The following is a 15955-nucleotide window of genomic DNA, read 5'->3' on the forward strand; positions in this document are numbered from 1 at the left end:
TTATTTACTTTTTATTATTTATTTTTTATTATTTATTATTATTTTTTAAATGCCAAGGAGAAAAATATATTAAAATAAAAACTCTATAACAACTGATGACTCATAAGTAATAAGCATTTATATCGATATATATTATTTATAAAAAATATAATTTCATAGACAATGCATGTATAGTGCTTTGCACGTAATGAATACAAAATTGCGGAAAGAATATGAATATGCAATAATGTAAATACATTTAGACCGTATATTAAAAAAAATTGTAAAAAATCGTAAAAAAATAAAAAATAAAATAATTGTAAAATATAATAATTAATATTACAATTTTTTGACAATACATTATGCTATTTATCTAAATTAATAGTTTGGCAATTTTATTATTCTATGAAGAATTAAAAAATTAAAGAATATATAATATAAATAATAATTATCATTATTATTTTAGAAATTTTTATGTTTGTTTTATTTTTTCTAATTCAGTTATTTTATAGTTTTATTTATTTAATTCGATAATGTTTGTATTACATATTTATTAAATGGATATATATACATGTTACTTTCTACAATTTTGCCTTTTGTTTAAACCTTTTTTGGCAACCGTTTTATAAAAAATCTTGTTAATATTTCTTTCGTTTTTTAAATTGTCATGTTTATTTTTCATACTTTCCAAGCGACACCAAAATGAGTATGAAGGAGGAAAATAAAAAAGAATTGGCATCATGCTATAAACAAATTGCTTATAAATTTTCAAATGTAAAATATTCAGTTGATAATGGGAACTTAGAAATATTACATGGAATTAATGGAATGATCCTCCCACAAAAAATTACAATTGTAATGGGACCAAGTGGAAGTGGAAAAACAACATTGTTAAATATTTTATCAATGCAAGTAACAGATGGGGTTGAAGGGGAATTTTTAATAAATGGTCAGCCTCGAAAAAAAAGTTTAAAACATCATTTGGGATATGTATTACAAGATGATTATTTTTTTGCAAATTTAACAGTATATCAAACTTTAGAATTTGCAGCTAGAATAAAATTAGATATAAAAGATAAAAAACAATTAAATGAATTAGTTAATTCTGTTTTAAATATTATGGATTTATCACATGTTAAGGATACAGTAGTTGGAAATGCATTTATAAGAGGTATAAGTGGTGGACAAAGGAAAAGGCTATCTATAGCCACTGAATTAATATCTAACCCACCTTTATTATTGATGGATGAACCAACTAGCGGTTTAGATTCTGCAGCAGCTTTATCGCTAGTTGAGTGCATGCAAAAAATGTCCAGATTCTCAAATACCACTATTTTATCATCTTTACATCAACCTAGTAGTCAAATCTTTGAAAAATTTGATAAATTAATTGCTATTAATGGTGGTTATATAATATACCAAGGTAAACCTACTGATCTAAACACTTATTTAAAAAAAATTGGCTTTATATGCCCATATGGTTGGAATGTAGCGGACTATTTAATGGAAATATTATCTGTCAAAAAATATGAATCTATACTTTTAGAGAACTATAATAAATACATATTATTTGATGAAAAAGAAGGACATTACATGGATTTAGATTCGATTGATAATACATTGATTCATGATGATCGTGACAATGAAGAAAGACAAAAAGAAAAATCCGAAAATAATTCTAATATGAATAATCAAGCTTTGTTGCCAAATAATATTTCCCAACAAAATTTAGATTATGAAATGAAAATCCGAGATAAAGATTCAAACAAAATAAAGTCTATTGAATTATTCATTTCGTTTGATATGAAAAAAGCTTCATACTTTATACAATATCGACATTTATTAATTAGAGGATTAAAAAAATTTGCAGTAGATGAATTAAGTATTGTAAAAATAATAGACTTCTCTATCACACTAACAGTATTTGGATTTCTATGGACAAAAGCCTTTTCAGATCCTTATCGAGTTTTAGATTCAATGGGTGCAATTTTTTTTATGATATCTTATTGGACATATTATTCAGCATATTTAACTTTATATTCATTCCCTTCCGAAAGAGTTATAATTGCAAAAGAAAGAAATGTCAAAACTTATCAAGTTAGTAGCTATTTTTTGTCATACTCATTAGCTGAATTTATCTTTTTTTTTGGTTTAATCGCTGTATGGAGTTTGTTTTCACATATAGCATTACATGGCTCATTCAAATTTGGTGTATATATTGGCTTCGTATTTGTCATCACATTAAATTCCATAATAAGCAGTTCGTTGGGATATTTTATATCGACATTATTTAATAATTTAAGTAGAGCTGTTAGTTTAGTATCTGTTTCACTTTTAACGATGACTTTGACAAATGGCTTTTATGTTGAAATTTCAAAATTAGATCATCCTGTGAAATATTTACAATGGTTTTCTTTTCAAACATATACAGCTTCAGCTTTAGCTCACATCAAATTTAGCGATTTATTTATAGAATGCCTACCTAATGACATGTCAATTGAATGCCAAAATATAAATAAAATTCCAGAAAATATGATTATCAAACAAAGATTTGCAGATTTACATATTTTTATATCCATATTGGCTTTACTCGCTTTTTATTTTACTATCAAGACAATGACATACATCTCTCTTAGATGGTCCAACGCGTTGAAAATGAAATAAGTCAATGTAAAACCATTGCGCTAAAAATAAATTATAACTGATAATATTTGTATATCGATAGGAATATGCTTACAAAGGTAGCATATTCATATCTAAATATGTTTTACATAATAAAAATCGAGTGACTCTTCATTGTATGGAGTCTATTATTTTGCATGTTTATTCATTAGTTTCTTTATGTATTTGTATATATTTTCATTTATTAATTTTTTTTTTATTTATTTTTGCAAACATTCCACACAAACTCATATAAACAAATCCTTAACATATGTCAATTATGAAAATCTTAAAATTGTGCTAAGCATATTTAAAAAATTTTTTCACTAATTCGCCATTTTAGCTTCTCCGAGGTATAAAACAAAATATCTCGTTACGCAGACACATGGAAATATGTGCGTATATCCAAAAAAAACTTTTCATAAAAATTTCCCAAATTTAAATACCTCGTAAATATATTTCCCCCTACACAATATTAAACACTAGCCTAGTTAATCCATTTTGATTATTTCACCTCTTTATTAGTTTAACCATTTTCTATTCTATTTTATTTCGCTTATTTATAAAAACCATTTTCCTATGTCGAATATAATTTATTTGAATGAAGAAAAAACAGAGGGAAGGTATGTCTACCCAAATGGAAACATATATGTAGGAGAGTTTAAAAATAATAAATTTCATGGACATGGTAAGTCATACTGTGAAAAGAAGAGAGATATACACTGCCTAATATTTAAAATGGCAAAACTAAAATAATATTATTTTCCTACAAGTTTTATACCACGCACACATTTTTTTCGCATATTTATAGGAACACTAATTTTTAAGGGGAAAGGAGAATATAAAGGGACATGGGCAAATGGGAAAAGTATTGATGGGAATTACTATTTTAATGATGGTTTAAAATATGAAAATACATGGGATTATTTAACAGATTTTCCATATTTTTATAATGAAGAAATAAATAAAAATGAAATTATTTATCAAAAAGAAAAAAGAAATGAATATTTAGACAATATTTATGATATAGGTATAAAAAATTATTTTTTTTTTTTTTTTTGCACTAGTAAAAAAATACACACATATATATAAGTAAAAATTTAAGTACTTTTTTTTCACCATTTTTTAGTTATACATAATTTATATATGTGCATTTTGTATCTACATAAATCAGTTTTTTATCTCTCCCTCTTTCCTTAAGTGAATTCATTTTTTACGCTTATTTTTCATGTAATAAATATATATATGTTTATTTCCCCTTTGAATGCTTGCCTGTTTTTTTAAGGTGATGGGTACTACAAAATCGATGAAAATTGTGTGTACACCTTTGAAGATAACAAAGAAAAAAGGAAAGTAAATACGCGTGAAAAAAACTGGATAAAGGATCATTGTGCTAAATATTGAAAATGTAAATACATAGCAGTACTGTCTTGTGATTTCCAAGTCTGACATAATATTTTGCCTGCACAAAATTTGTCTCTATTCATCGTATCGCTACATAAGAACAAGCTACTCCTTTTGTCTTATCTATATTTTTCTAATACAAAATTGTGTTTGCATTTTTTTACATTCACATTTTGCATCTTCATATTTTACCGCTACATTTGTTGCTCTCTATATTGCTTAACAACGGGAACGGACCCACTCCGATTTCCAACATCCTTAATGCTAGTCATATTGCATAATTAACTCCTCGCCCATTTAAAAAACAAAACTATATTCTTTTTAAACCCATTTTCAATAATGATCGATTACTATTATTGCTATACAAATAATAAAAGCGAAATTGGGAAAGAATGTAAATTTATTAAATCGAAGAGTCAAATTGTTGGAAGAATAGAACCAAATGATCAACTAAAAAAAAAATACATGTATAAAGAAAATATAAATTATAATGGTGAAAATATTAAAAAATATAGCGAAGAATATATTAATATTGAAAGTGTAAAATTAGAAAATAAATTTTTTTATCATAGTGAAGGAGGATGGACAAAAGATGTTGATATTAGTGAACATCAAAATAAATTAAAATATATAAAACGATTAGATAAAGATATAAATTTAATAAATAGTTTAAAATATCTTATGAATGAAACAACAAAAATAATTAATAAAAATAATTGTATAAATATATATGAAGAATATTTCAAAGATGATAGTAAACATGAAGAACATTATAAAATCAAATCTTTATTAGTAATTAAAGATAAGTTTAGAAAATATAATAGATTTGTTACATCTATTAAATGGGCAAATGATAATACACATAAAATAGCTATATCTTATTGTGTAAATAACTATCAAAAAGTTTTAAATAATACTCCTAAAAACTGTCTATTATATAATCTAAATGAAATAAATAATCCTTATCAAATCTTATATTCTAAATCATTTATAAAATGTTTAAAATTTAATCATAAAAATTCAGATCTATTATTAGCAGGTTCATATGATGGGACTATTAATTTATGGGACTTACGAAAAAAAAATAATTTATGTGAATCATCCTCTATAAATTCAAGTCATAAAAATACTGTTAATGATGTTACATGGTTACAAACTAAAACAAATAATCAATGTCTTTCTACATCTAGTGATGGTTTATGTCTAATTTGGGATATTAGAAATCTTTCAAATCCTATTGAATCTTTTTATTTAAATAAAGATCCAGCGGATGTTTCTGATTTATTTGAAAAATCGAATATCATTTCAAATAATTTGGGTGGAACCCCTTCGGCCGATGATCCCACTACATCTAAATTAGATACCAGTGATGATAATTATTATAGTGCAAACTATATTGAATGGTGCTTAGAAGCTGGACCATCAAAAATATTAGTTGGAACGGATGAAGGATATATTTTATCTTTATCAAAAAGACAATCAAAAAATTTAGAACTTCTTCAAAAATATGGAATACCAAATGAAAAACATTTATCTGCTATTACAAGCATAAAAAGAGTTTCAATAAATTTAAAATATTTCTTATCCACTGATAAATGGGGTTTTAATATATGGTCTGAAGATATTAAATTTCCAATCATCTCAAATTATTATAATGAATCTATAATTAATAAAGGACATTGGATTCATGATTCCCCATTCTTTATTTTAACAAGAAAGGATGGATATTTAGATTTTTGGAATATTCTTTCTAATTTTAATGAACCCATTATTAAACATAAAATATGTAATTCTTCTATAACAGAAATAGATGCACACACAAACAATAAATATTTATCGATAGGAAATGAAGAAGGTGATATACATATATTAAAGCTTGGTAAAAGCTTCTGTACTAATTCAAGTGAAAATAAAAATGCATTAGATGAATTACTTGAAAGGGAATCAAAAAGAGAAAAGAACCTCGAATATATTAGAAAGCAACTTAATTGTATTAAAAAAAAAAAAGAATACTTATCCTTTTCAGACATACAAATCCAAGATCAACAAGTCGAAGAAACGGAGCGAATTTACGATTCCGTTCGTCAGCAGTGAATAAGGCAATAGCTACATCGTAATTATTTCATTATATATACCCCAATATGCTACCTCCTATTTTATCACCCCTTAAAATGGAATACAAAGCTAAACTCATTGCATAACCACAAATGTGTACTAATGAACTTTTTTTAATACTTCTCCAATTTTTTATAATTTTCATATATATCTCTCAGTACAACACCTTTGATTTTGTCCAAGCAATGTTTGAGATAGTACCAATGAATCCAATTTTTTTTTTTTTTTTTTTTTTTATTTCCAACTACTATACTAAAAATGTACTACTACATTTTTATACCTATTTAATACCTTTCTATAATTAATATACTTATTCCATCACTTTTATAATACATAAATTATGTTTATCCAATTTTGGATGACTTAAAGCCAAAATGCGGGAAATGCAAAATGGCTAGTAAATAAAAATATCATATGTGCCAAGGGTTTTTTTTATTTTTTGAAAAATACAAAGCTGTAGGAAAAAATTAAACCCCATTTTCAAGTGCCAAACAAGTTCTATATTTCACAGGATATTTATTCCGCTCTGTTTCCACCTTATGCCTATTATTGCCCTCGTTACTTATTTTGCCAACGTTTTTCCATTATTTTGCTATTCATTTTTCCAACATTTTCCCAACGTTTTCCCAACGTTTGCTGCTTATTTTTTATTGCCCTTTTCCCTTTTCCTTAAACATTTAAGAGTTCCGCAAAAAATGCGAATAAATTTTAATCGGCTTTTTGCCAGCCCGACCCACAAATGAGTATACCCATGTGCATATAAATAAATTATTAAATTTTGAGCCTTAGCTAATTTTCGATTTTTCTATTTTGCAACATCACTTAATTTTATTTTTTTTACATTTTTCGCTAGCCCACTCAAAAAACAAAGTCTTAATATAAACAAATATATCATACATACATTCATATGTAATATATTGGTAATGTGAATTCACGCACTTTGTTGAAGGAACAAATAATAAATATAAATACGTGTATAAAGAGTATACTAAATAGATAGCTATATATATATCTCTCTATATATAATAATTTTCCAATTCCTTTATCTACATGTTGTTGTATTCCTTTTTTTATGAATATCAAAATATATATATGATTATAATAGTACATAAATTTATACTATATAATTTTTAAAAATATATAAGCATATACATACCCTTTTATTGATTATTAATTTTTCATTTTGTTATATTTTTATTCTATATTATTTAACTTTTTTAAAAAGTATCGAACTATTTTTTCATTAACATTCATCAGTTAACTTCTTATATATTTTACTAAAATTAATTAAACGAAAATAACTTACCCCTTACATACAATCATGTCAAAGAAGTACGTTCACACTGATAGTAAATACGAAGGAAAAGGAAAATTTTCGAATGACAAAAATGGAAATCAAAATTTTAGCCAAGACGCACTAAAGCAATTTTTCAGTTCATGGGAAAAATTACATAAAGAAGAAATAAAAAATGAAAAACGAAAAAACTTTATAAAATTTGATGAAGACGGAACAGAAAATGATATGGAAAATGGAAATAAAGAATATTTTAATTCTTATGCTTATATACATATACATGAAGATATGATCAAAGATGAAGTAAGAACACGAAGTTATTATGATGCTATCAGAAAGAACGAACATTTACTTAAAGATAAAATAGTATTGGATGTTGGATGTGGGACAGGTATTTTATCATTTTTTGCAGCAAAACATGGAGCTAAACATGTATATAGTATAGAAAAAAGTAATATAATTTATACTGCTTTAAATATAAGAGATGTAAATAATCTAACTGATAAAATCACATTTATAAAAGGACTAGCAGAAAATATAACTCTTCCTGTAGAAAAAGTTGATATCATTATATCAGAATGGATGGGATATTGTTTACTTTATGAAAATATGCTTGATACTGTTTTATTTTGTAGAGATAAATGGTTAAAAAAAGGAGGGCTCATTTTCCCTGATAAAACTTATATGTATATAGCAGGTATTGAAGATAGTTTATATAGAGAAGAAAAATTTGATTATTGGAAACATTGTTATGGATTTAATTTTACACCTGTTATACCGATCTTAAAAGAAGAAGTAGTAATTGATTATGTTGATAAAAATTATGTAGTTACAGATTCAAGTTGTATACTAAAATTAGATTTAAATACATGTACAAAAGAAGATCTATCTTTTGTATCACCATTTAGTATTACTATGACAAGAAGGGATTATATACATGCTCTTGTCGTATGGTTTGATGTTTCATTTTCTGCTTGTCACACTGATGTAAGTTTTACTACAGGACCATATGGCGCAAATACACACTGGAAACAAATTGTTTTATACACTAACCATATTATTACTGCAGAAAAAAATGAAACATTAAAAGGCATGTTCGCTCTTAAAAAAAACGAACAGAATAATAGATATATAGATATGAAGTTATATTATACTTTCTCTGGTGCTCATTCTAGAGTTGAAAGTACACAATTTTTTAATATTAGTTAGGTTGAAAATGCGGTAAATTTTGCCTATTTTTCTTAATTTACCTCCTTCATTTATATATACATATATGTTGTTAGTAATACTCGTAATTTTATATTTTTATTTCATACCATTTACAGCTTTGTGTAGCTTAATATTCATTTTTTTATGCCCACCTTGTTATATTATAAATATTTCATAATAATTAAAATATTGCTTATTTTTTCATATAATATTTTATGCTATTTCATATTGTTTTTTGTTTTTCTTCCCACTTTTTTCTTCCCACTTTTTCTTCCTTTTTTATTAATAAAATGTGTGAGCTATTTTATGTTATGCAAAAAAAAAAAAAAAAAAATATAGCGAGTTGGTTACTACTAACAGCCAAGTCACAAGAGTGACAAAGCAAACATTTTTACCTAATTATAAATTATTTTCATTATTACTACTATCACTATTATTATAATATATAAGACCCGATTAATATGGAAACATAAAACTACACAATTGTTTGCCCATATTAACTAAATACCACATTTTAAGCTCTTAAACTTTTTATTTCATTCATGAAATGCACACATTTTATTTATAATACTATATTTACATGCACAGGTCATATTTTTTTTAAAAATTTTATAGACAAAAAATAATACCTACAACATTGTTGTGTTGCAAATAAATAGGTTTATTATCAATTATGAGGTGACTAAAATGTTGTATTTTATTTTTTACTAAAATATAAAAAATTGTATAGCCTATTCTACTAATGACATATGTGCTTATCTCTCTACATATGTATGCACACAATTTTTTCCCGGCTTGAGCACTCTTAATTTATTTTCCATGACAAAAGTAAATAATTTTTTTCACAAACAAGTTACATTACTAATGTGGCAACCAAAGACCATATTACATTTGCACGCTTAAACTTTTTATTGTTACACTTTATTTTATTCGTCAACGAATGGATAATTATTCCATTTTGCCACTACTACTTTTTTAAGAAAATTTATCATATTTTAAAATGTATTTATATTGAAGGAGGGGGAATAAAAATAAGGGTGTGCCATTTTAAATACATTGTTATATATAAAAAATGTTGCAAATGCCAATTATATAAACATAGGATATCTCAGCAAATTATCATATTTTTATCCCACTATTCACATATAAATATTACAAAATTATATTTTTGCTGTTGTTTTAATTTCCATAGCGATAATATGGCACTGTGACAAACCAATTTAAAATATAAAAAAATTCATAAAATTTTATAAAAAATGGTATGAAAAATGGTATGAAAAATGGAATGAAAAATGGAATGAAAAATGGAATGAAAAAATGTATAGCATTATTATTATTTAGCAATGGCCATACATACGTACATATAATATATTAGCCTATTTATTTATATATGATATGCACATATAATATTATTGCTGCCAAGCCTGGCCGGTAAACGTACAGCCATTTATTTATTATGGGATAAAAATTGCTTTATTTTATTTTACTATAATAAGGAACGTCAATCCTATATAATATAACATTTATTATTTATTTTATATTTTTTTATTTTCTCTTTTGGTTTGCCACTTTTAAAAAAAAATGGATTAACACTATTTGAAAATAATTTAATAGAATTACAAATAAATATATATAATAAATTTTAAAAGAAAAATAATTTGTATTTTTTTCTATTCTTTTATACTGTTAGCAAATTAACAATTGAAATGAATAATATTCTCTCCCATTTTCTCATATTTTCCCAATAATAATATAATTTCAAATTAATTATTTTCAAATTAATCGATTGATTGATTAATTTATCCCTTAATCCATTTTATATTATATTTTTTTATTCTTATTTTATTTATACTTTTAAAAAAAATGGAAAAGATATCCCCCGAAATTTTAGCTGCTAGGGCTAAACTTAAAGAACGAATGGGAAATAACCAAAGACAAATAGGAGGCAAAGGAACAGCTAGAAGAAAAATTAAAAAAGTTCATAAAAATACAATGCCAAATGAAAAAAAAATTAATTTAATATTAAAAAAAATTGGTGCTTCCTACTTTGGTGATGTTGATGAAATATGTGTATATAAAAACTCAGATAAATACCTTGAATTTAAAAGACCTAAGCTATCAGCATCTTTACAATCAAATACTTATATTGTTACTGGAAAGTTTACCGAACAAGTAATTGATATTAATAAAATCTTTGAAGGCTTACAAGGAAATAAAAATGTCGATATGAAACTTTTAGAAAGATTAAAGAATGATCCAACTATTAAAAGCCTAATGGCTAAAGACAGAGAAAAAAATAAAAAAAAAGAAGATGGAGAACAAAATGCTGAAGTACCAGATTTAGTTGAAAATTTTGAAGAAGTCTCAAAAGAAGAGAAAGCTGAAGAATAATTCATCTTAATTTTTATCAACTTTTTATACATTTATAAATTTTTAATTTAATTTTCCATACCTTTGTACATATTAAAGAAATTCATATACATATATATGCGTGTAGAATATGAAAATATTCCTGTTCTGTTTTGTGTATATATATCGTATAGATAGACTTTCGAACCAAATAGTAAAATGTATTTATATATACAGGTTTAACCAACCAATTTTAAAATAAAAACTTAAAAATTGTTACCGGACTAAATTTTATAACAAGTCCGCACAAAAAAATATCCATAGTAATGCAAAATTGGGAGCAAATCAAAGCTCGCAATTTTACAAATAAAACTTTAACTTTTACTATGCTTAATTTTTGTTTATTATAAAAAAAGTAAACGAAAAAATAAACGAAAAAATAAAAAAAAAATTATCCACCTATTTTATGGAAAATAATAAGCTGGAAAGGGAATAAAAAACATTTTCAATTTTGTTTACTTTATATGCTGCATATGCATATGTATAAATAATATTAATCTAGCCCTTATTTATTTTAAAGCAATTTAAATAATGCTAGGTATAATTAATTACTGCCAATTCCCATATACTACATACTATATAATGTATTTTTCCCCCTCCCCTTTGAATGAAATAAAAAAACGAAATATATTTTATAGTGCCGTTTGAAAATTATAATTTTCCTTATATATAAAATTTACCTTAAAAAAAAAAAAAAAATATATATATATATATACATATTATGCATATGAATGTACGTTGCTTTATTCCATTACCCGGAATATGATAGCCTGGGTAACCTCTTTATATGCCATGCCCATTATATGTATATAAAACATACCCCCCAAAAAAATAAAAATTTCAAGGAGCTCCAACTTTTTGAAGCTTCCCCTTTACTGTGCACTACCAGTATATTTACTAAACAGGAGTAAGGACACTTAAAGGGATGCCGCATTATTTTGTTAGCTGTTTATAGGTGAATAAAAAATATTCCATAAATAGGAATATCATATTAACTACTTTATTATTATATGTAGAGAACTGGCACAAGAATGAGAAGAAGAAACCGTGCTTATGCCCTAACGTTTTAATAAGCAATATAAATAAAAAATATATTTAGTTTTATATACGCATTTTCGGCACTATATGTATATAATATATAGTTTTCCCTCCTCTTTATAAATAATATCATCTTGTTATTCCCATTATATACTTATAATATTTCGGAAAAAAAAATAATTAAATTTTTTTACTGCAATAAATTGGGATAATTAATATATAAATTTATAGCCCATTAAAAAAAGGTTAATTAATTTTTTTTTATTTTATTTTTTAATTTTAATTTTTTCCTATTTTAAATAAAATTTTTTTTTTACAAAATTAAGGATATTTTAAAATATCATAGCAATTTATCAGATTTAATATAAATTAAAATTAAATACATTTTTAATACAAAATGGGAGGTAAATCAAAAGGTAAAAGATCAGGAACAAGATATAAGTTTTCTCAAGGTTTTCGTAAACATGGAGAATGTACTGCTAATAAATATTTAGAAAAAATAAATTATGGTGATTATGTTGATATAGTATGTGATTCTTCTCAACAAAAGGGTATGCCATTTAATTTCTATCATGGAAGAACTGGAAAAGTTTTTCATATTACAAAAAGAGGTGTTGGTGTTTTAGTTAATAAAAGAGTTAGGCATAGAATTATACAAAAAAAAGTTTGTGTAAGAATTGAACATGTAAGAAAATCTCGATGTAATGAAGATTTCATTTTAAGAAAAAAAAAAAATCAAGAACTAATTAAAGAAGCAAAATTAAAAAACGAACATATATCAATTAAAAGAAAAACAGAAGGACCTAAACCAGCTGCCATGATTAAAGTACCTCCATCAAAATTAATTACTGTCGAACCATTACCATTTTATGAAGAATATTAATAGGTTACTATGGAAAAAAATATGTAATACAAAATATGGGTGAGATAAATAAACGGCCAAATAAAATATGAACAACTAGCTTAAATGAAAAAACAGGTGAACCAGTAAATCAAAAAGGAAAAAATTAAATACATACATACATACATATATGCATACATGGTAATAGAAAGCAATTCCATAAATCGCGATTAACCAGTTCTCATGCCCAAAAATATTCATTCCTATTTATGATATCACGATCGAAATTAAGCAAGCTTATATTTATAGTTTTGTTTTTCGTTGGGAAAATAACCAAGTGTGTTATTTTTCATATCTATGAAGATAAATCCTGTAATATAAATAAAAGCAATGTATGTAATAACTACATATACCACCTTCTTATTTTTCTCAATATTGTACATTTCACTTAGCTATATATTTTTTTTTCCATATTTTATTTACTAATTCATCATATCCTTTATATTTTATTTAGCCATATGATGCTGTACTACATTTAATTATTTTATATTATTATTTTTTTCTTTTTATTTTGCATATTGCCAAAATATATATATTTTAAAAAATAGAACATTTGAAAAATATAAATAAAAGAATAATAGTTTTAATTAAACAACTGACGTAAATTATATTAAAAAATTATTTTATAAAAATATATATGTTCGGTATAATTTACAAAAATAAAAATATAGTACGGGTTAACCATTTTAAGTGATAGCAAACGATGTACTTATTTTTTATTTTCTAATTTTGTGCTCGAAAAAAGGACAACACCATACATTCCTATTTTATATAACATAACGGTGGTCTTATTATGTTGTTATTTTCCTTAGCCATAATATGTAATTGTACTTTTTTTGCTATCTATATTTTTATTTATTTCCATTTTTTATTTCAAATTTATTATTTCAAATTTATTATTTATGAATGGTTAAATAATAAAATATAAGTTATCCCATTTTTTTATCATCCTACATTTTCATCAAAAAAAAGGGACTTCTCTATGTTTTTATAAATCCAATTTTTAAAGAGGAACACCATTTTTAAATTTATAAATTTTCTTTGTTATTATTGAAGTATCTTATTAAAATTATTAAAAAAGAAATAATATATATCTATATTTAGTATTCTCTCTTTTTGCTTTGGTTAAGTAGTTTTTTTTTTTTTTAAGAAAGCTTAGTTTATGTCCATGCCTTTGAATAATTTCCTTTTTATATATACTCGTTTCATAAATTAAAAATAAAAACATAAAATTTGAAAAAAAGAAAATATTTATATAATGATGTTGATTGCTGAAGAATTAGAAAATTCCAAGAATACTCCAAAGGAACCAATTGATGTAAGTGTTTATAACGAACTATTTTCCTTTGCAGCTAGCGATAATGAAGTTTTAAAAAAAGAAAGTTTAAAAATCATTTTAGGGTTATTAGATGAACCTGATTTAATAGCATATATTTTACAAAATAGCCAAAAATCTTTTAGAATAATTATTTCAAGTTTGAATTCACAAAGTAAGATGGTGGCTCTTGAATGTTTGCTCAACCTGTCTGCCCAAATCCCAACAGGTAATTTCGTTCGAAAAAATAAACAGTATATATATAAAGAAAAAGAGAAAGCTAAGAATAATGAAAAATAAAATTAAATAGGAAAGACATAGGCACATGCTTTTTATATTTTCATTCCCCTACATATACACATAATTTTTTGTTTTGCTTTTTTTTGTTTACTTCTTATAGAGGTACTAGAGCGAAATGTAGTTGAAATTTTATTTGATCTGATAAAAGATGAAGAAAAGTATGAGGAAAATTATATTGATATGTATATTATGATTATTTCTAATTTGACTCGATGTAAAGAAGGGGTATATAAAATTTTAGATATAACGGATGTAAATCAAGTATACCATAATACATTTTCAGTGAGCTATTATTTAAATAAGCTATTATATTTTTATTTTCAACCTGTACAAAAATCATTAAATAAAAATATGACTGATAAATATACCCACGTTTCTCATATATTAATAAATATAAGCTCAATGAAAGAAAGCTTGCCATTTTTTAAAAATATTGCATTTTTAAATAAATTATGTGATCAAATATTAATTTTAGAAAGGTGTAGAACATTTTTACCATTTATAATGAATTTATCTTTACATAAAGAGATCCATGAATTCATTTTTCAAGCCGATTGTAATATGTTTCCTTATCTATTATCATATTTATATACACCACATACTGCTATTGAAGACAAAAATAGCATAAGTGGATATACAGTCAGACCAAATAAAACTATACACAGAACCATTGTAAAAAAAGCAACATCACTAGTTCGATGCCCAGTTATAAAAAATAGAATTCTTGTTATCCTCTTACACCTTAGCAAAGACAATGATACTAAGTACTTACACATTATCAATTCCTATTTCGTACCCCATTTTGTATACAATTATTTTTATATATATTACTCTAAATATCCTTATCTTTCTAATTTTTTTTTAGGGAAAGAATCAAAAAGTACGGAATAATTGCCTTATTGAATAATTGGAAGGAAAACGAAAATTCCCCAGATATTATGTAAGTCATAAATAATTTTTTCGAAAAAAAAATAATATAGCAATGTTTCATCTTCAATCGTTACATATATATGTACATGCATATTTTTTTTTTTTTTTTTTTTTTTTTTTTCCAATGGCTAGCTCTGAAATAAAAGGACTATTAAGTAAATTCGAGGAAGTCATTGAAGACACCGAATATGAAAAATAGGGTATGTTACATCATCCGATTGATCCACTATTTTTCTATTTTTTTTATTTCATTTTTTAACGTATTTTAATTTACACTAACTATTCAAAAACTATTGTAGTTTCCATTAATATTATATTAACGCATTGATTGCGAATAAAAATTAATGTACACATATATACATGCACAGTGCATGTAATAATATATATATGGTAATATAAT

General features: G+C 24.5%; 7 protein-coding genes across 7 annotated transcripts; all 7 read left to right on the forward strand.

Annotated features, from left to right (window-relative positions):
- Positions 1-681: 681 nt before the first annotated feature.
- PCHAS_1018900 (ABC transporter G family member 2, putative) lies at positions 682-2643 on the forward strand (the record flags this gene model as incomplete). Its single annotated transcript, XM_740842.2, has 1 exon — positions 682-2643. One exon carries the CDS (start codon positions 682-684, stop codon positions 2641-2643), a length of 1962 nt encoding a protein of 653 aa, XP_745935.2.
- Positions 2644-3219: 576 nt separating this feature from the next.
- On the forward strand, positions 3220-4044 carry PCHAS_1019000 (MORN repeat protein, putative; the record flags this gene model as incomplete). The annotated part of the gene is made up of 3 exons (XM_016798352.1): positions 3220-3328; positions 3452-3670; positions 3926-4044. The coding sequence occupies 3 exons, from the start codon at positions 3220-3222 to the stop codon at positions 4042-4044; spliced, it is 447 nt and encodes a 148-aa protein (XP_016655573.1).
- Positions 4045-4383: 339 nt separating this feature from the next.
- On the forward strand, positions 4384-6138 carry PCHAS_1019100 (dynein intermediate chain, putative; the record flags this gene model as incomplete). The annotated part of the gene is made up of 1 exon (XM_016798354.1): positions 4384-6138. The coding sequence occupies one exon, from the start codon at positions 4384-4386 to the stop codon at positions 6136-6138; it is 1755 nt and encodes a 584-aa protein (XP_016655574.1).
- Positions 6139-7480: 1342 nt separating this feature from the next.
- Positions 7481-8662, forward strand: PCHAS_1019200 (protein arginine N-methyltransferase 1, putative; the record flags this gene model as incomplete). Its single annotated transcript, XM_740843.2, has 1 exon — positions 7481-8662. The coding sequence occupies one exon, from the start codon at positions 7481-7483 to the stop codon at positions 8660-8662; it is 1182 nt and encodes a 393-aa protein (XP_745936.2).
- Positions 8663-10525: 1863 nt separating this feature from the next.
- Positions 10526-11053, forward strand: PCHAS_1019300 (transcription factor BTF3, putative; the record flags this gene model as incomplete). Its single annotated transcript, XM_739148.1, has 1 exon — positions 10526-11053. One exon carries the CDS (start codon positions 10526-10528, stop codon positions 11051-11053), a length of 528 nt encoding a protein of 175 aa, XP_744241.1.
- A 1453-nt stretch (positions 11054-12506) lies between these two features.
- PCHAS_1019400 (60S ribosomal protein L21, putative) lies at positions 12507-12992 on the forward strand (the record flags this gene model as incomplete). Its single annotated transcript, XM_016798355.1, has 1 exon — positions 12507-12992. The coding sequence occupies one exon, from the start codon at positions 12507-12509 to the stop codon at positions 12990-12992; it is 486 nt and encodes a 161-aa protein (XP_016655575.1).
- A 1276-nt stretch (positions 12993-14268) lies between these two features.
- Positions 14269-15754, forward strand: PCHAS_1019500 (conserved Plasmodium protein, unknown function; the record flags this gene model as incomplete). Its single annotated transcript, XM_016798356.1, has 4 exons — positions 14269-14554; positions 14726-15389; positions 15491-15565; positions 15688-15754. The coding sequence occupies 4 exons, from the start codon at positions 14269-14271 to the stop codon at positions 15752-15754; spliced, it is 1092 nt and encodes a 363-aa protein (XP_016655576.1).
- Between the last annotated feature and the right edge of the window lie 201 nt (positions 15755-15955).

This window comes from Plasmodium chabaudi (genome assembly GCF_900002335.3).
Source record: "Plasmodium chabaudi chabaudi strain AS genome assembly, chromosome: 10".
In the NCBI taxonomy this organism is placed as follows: Eukaryota; Apicomplexa; class Aconoidasida; order Haemosporida; family Plasmodiidae; genus Plasmodium; species Plasmodium chabaudi.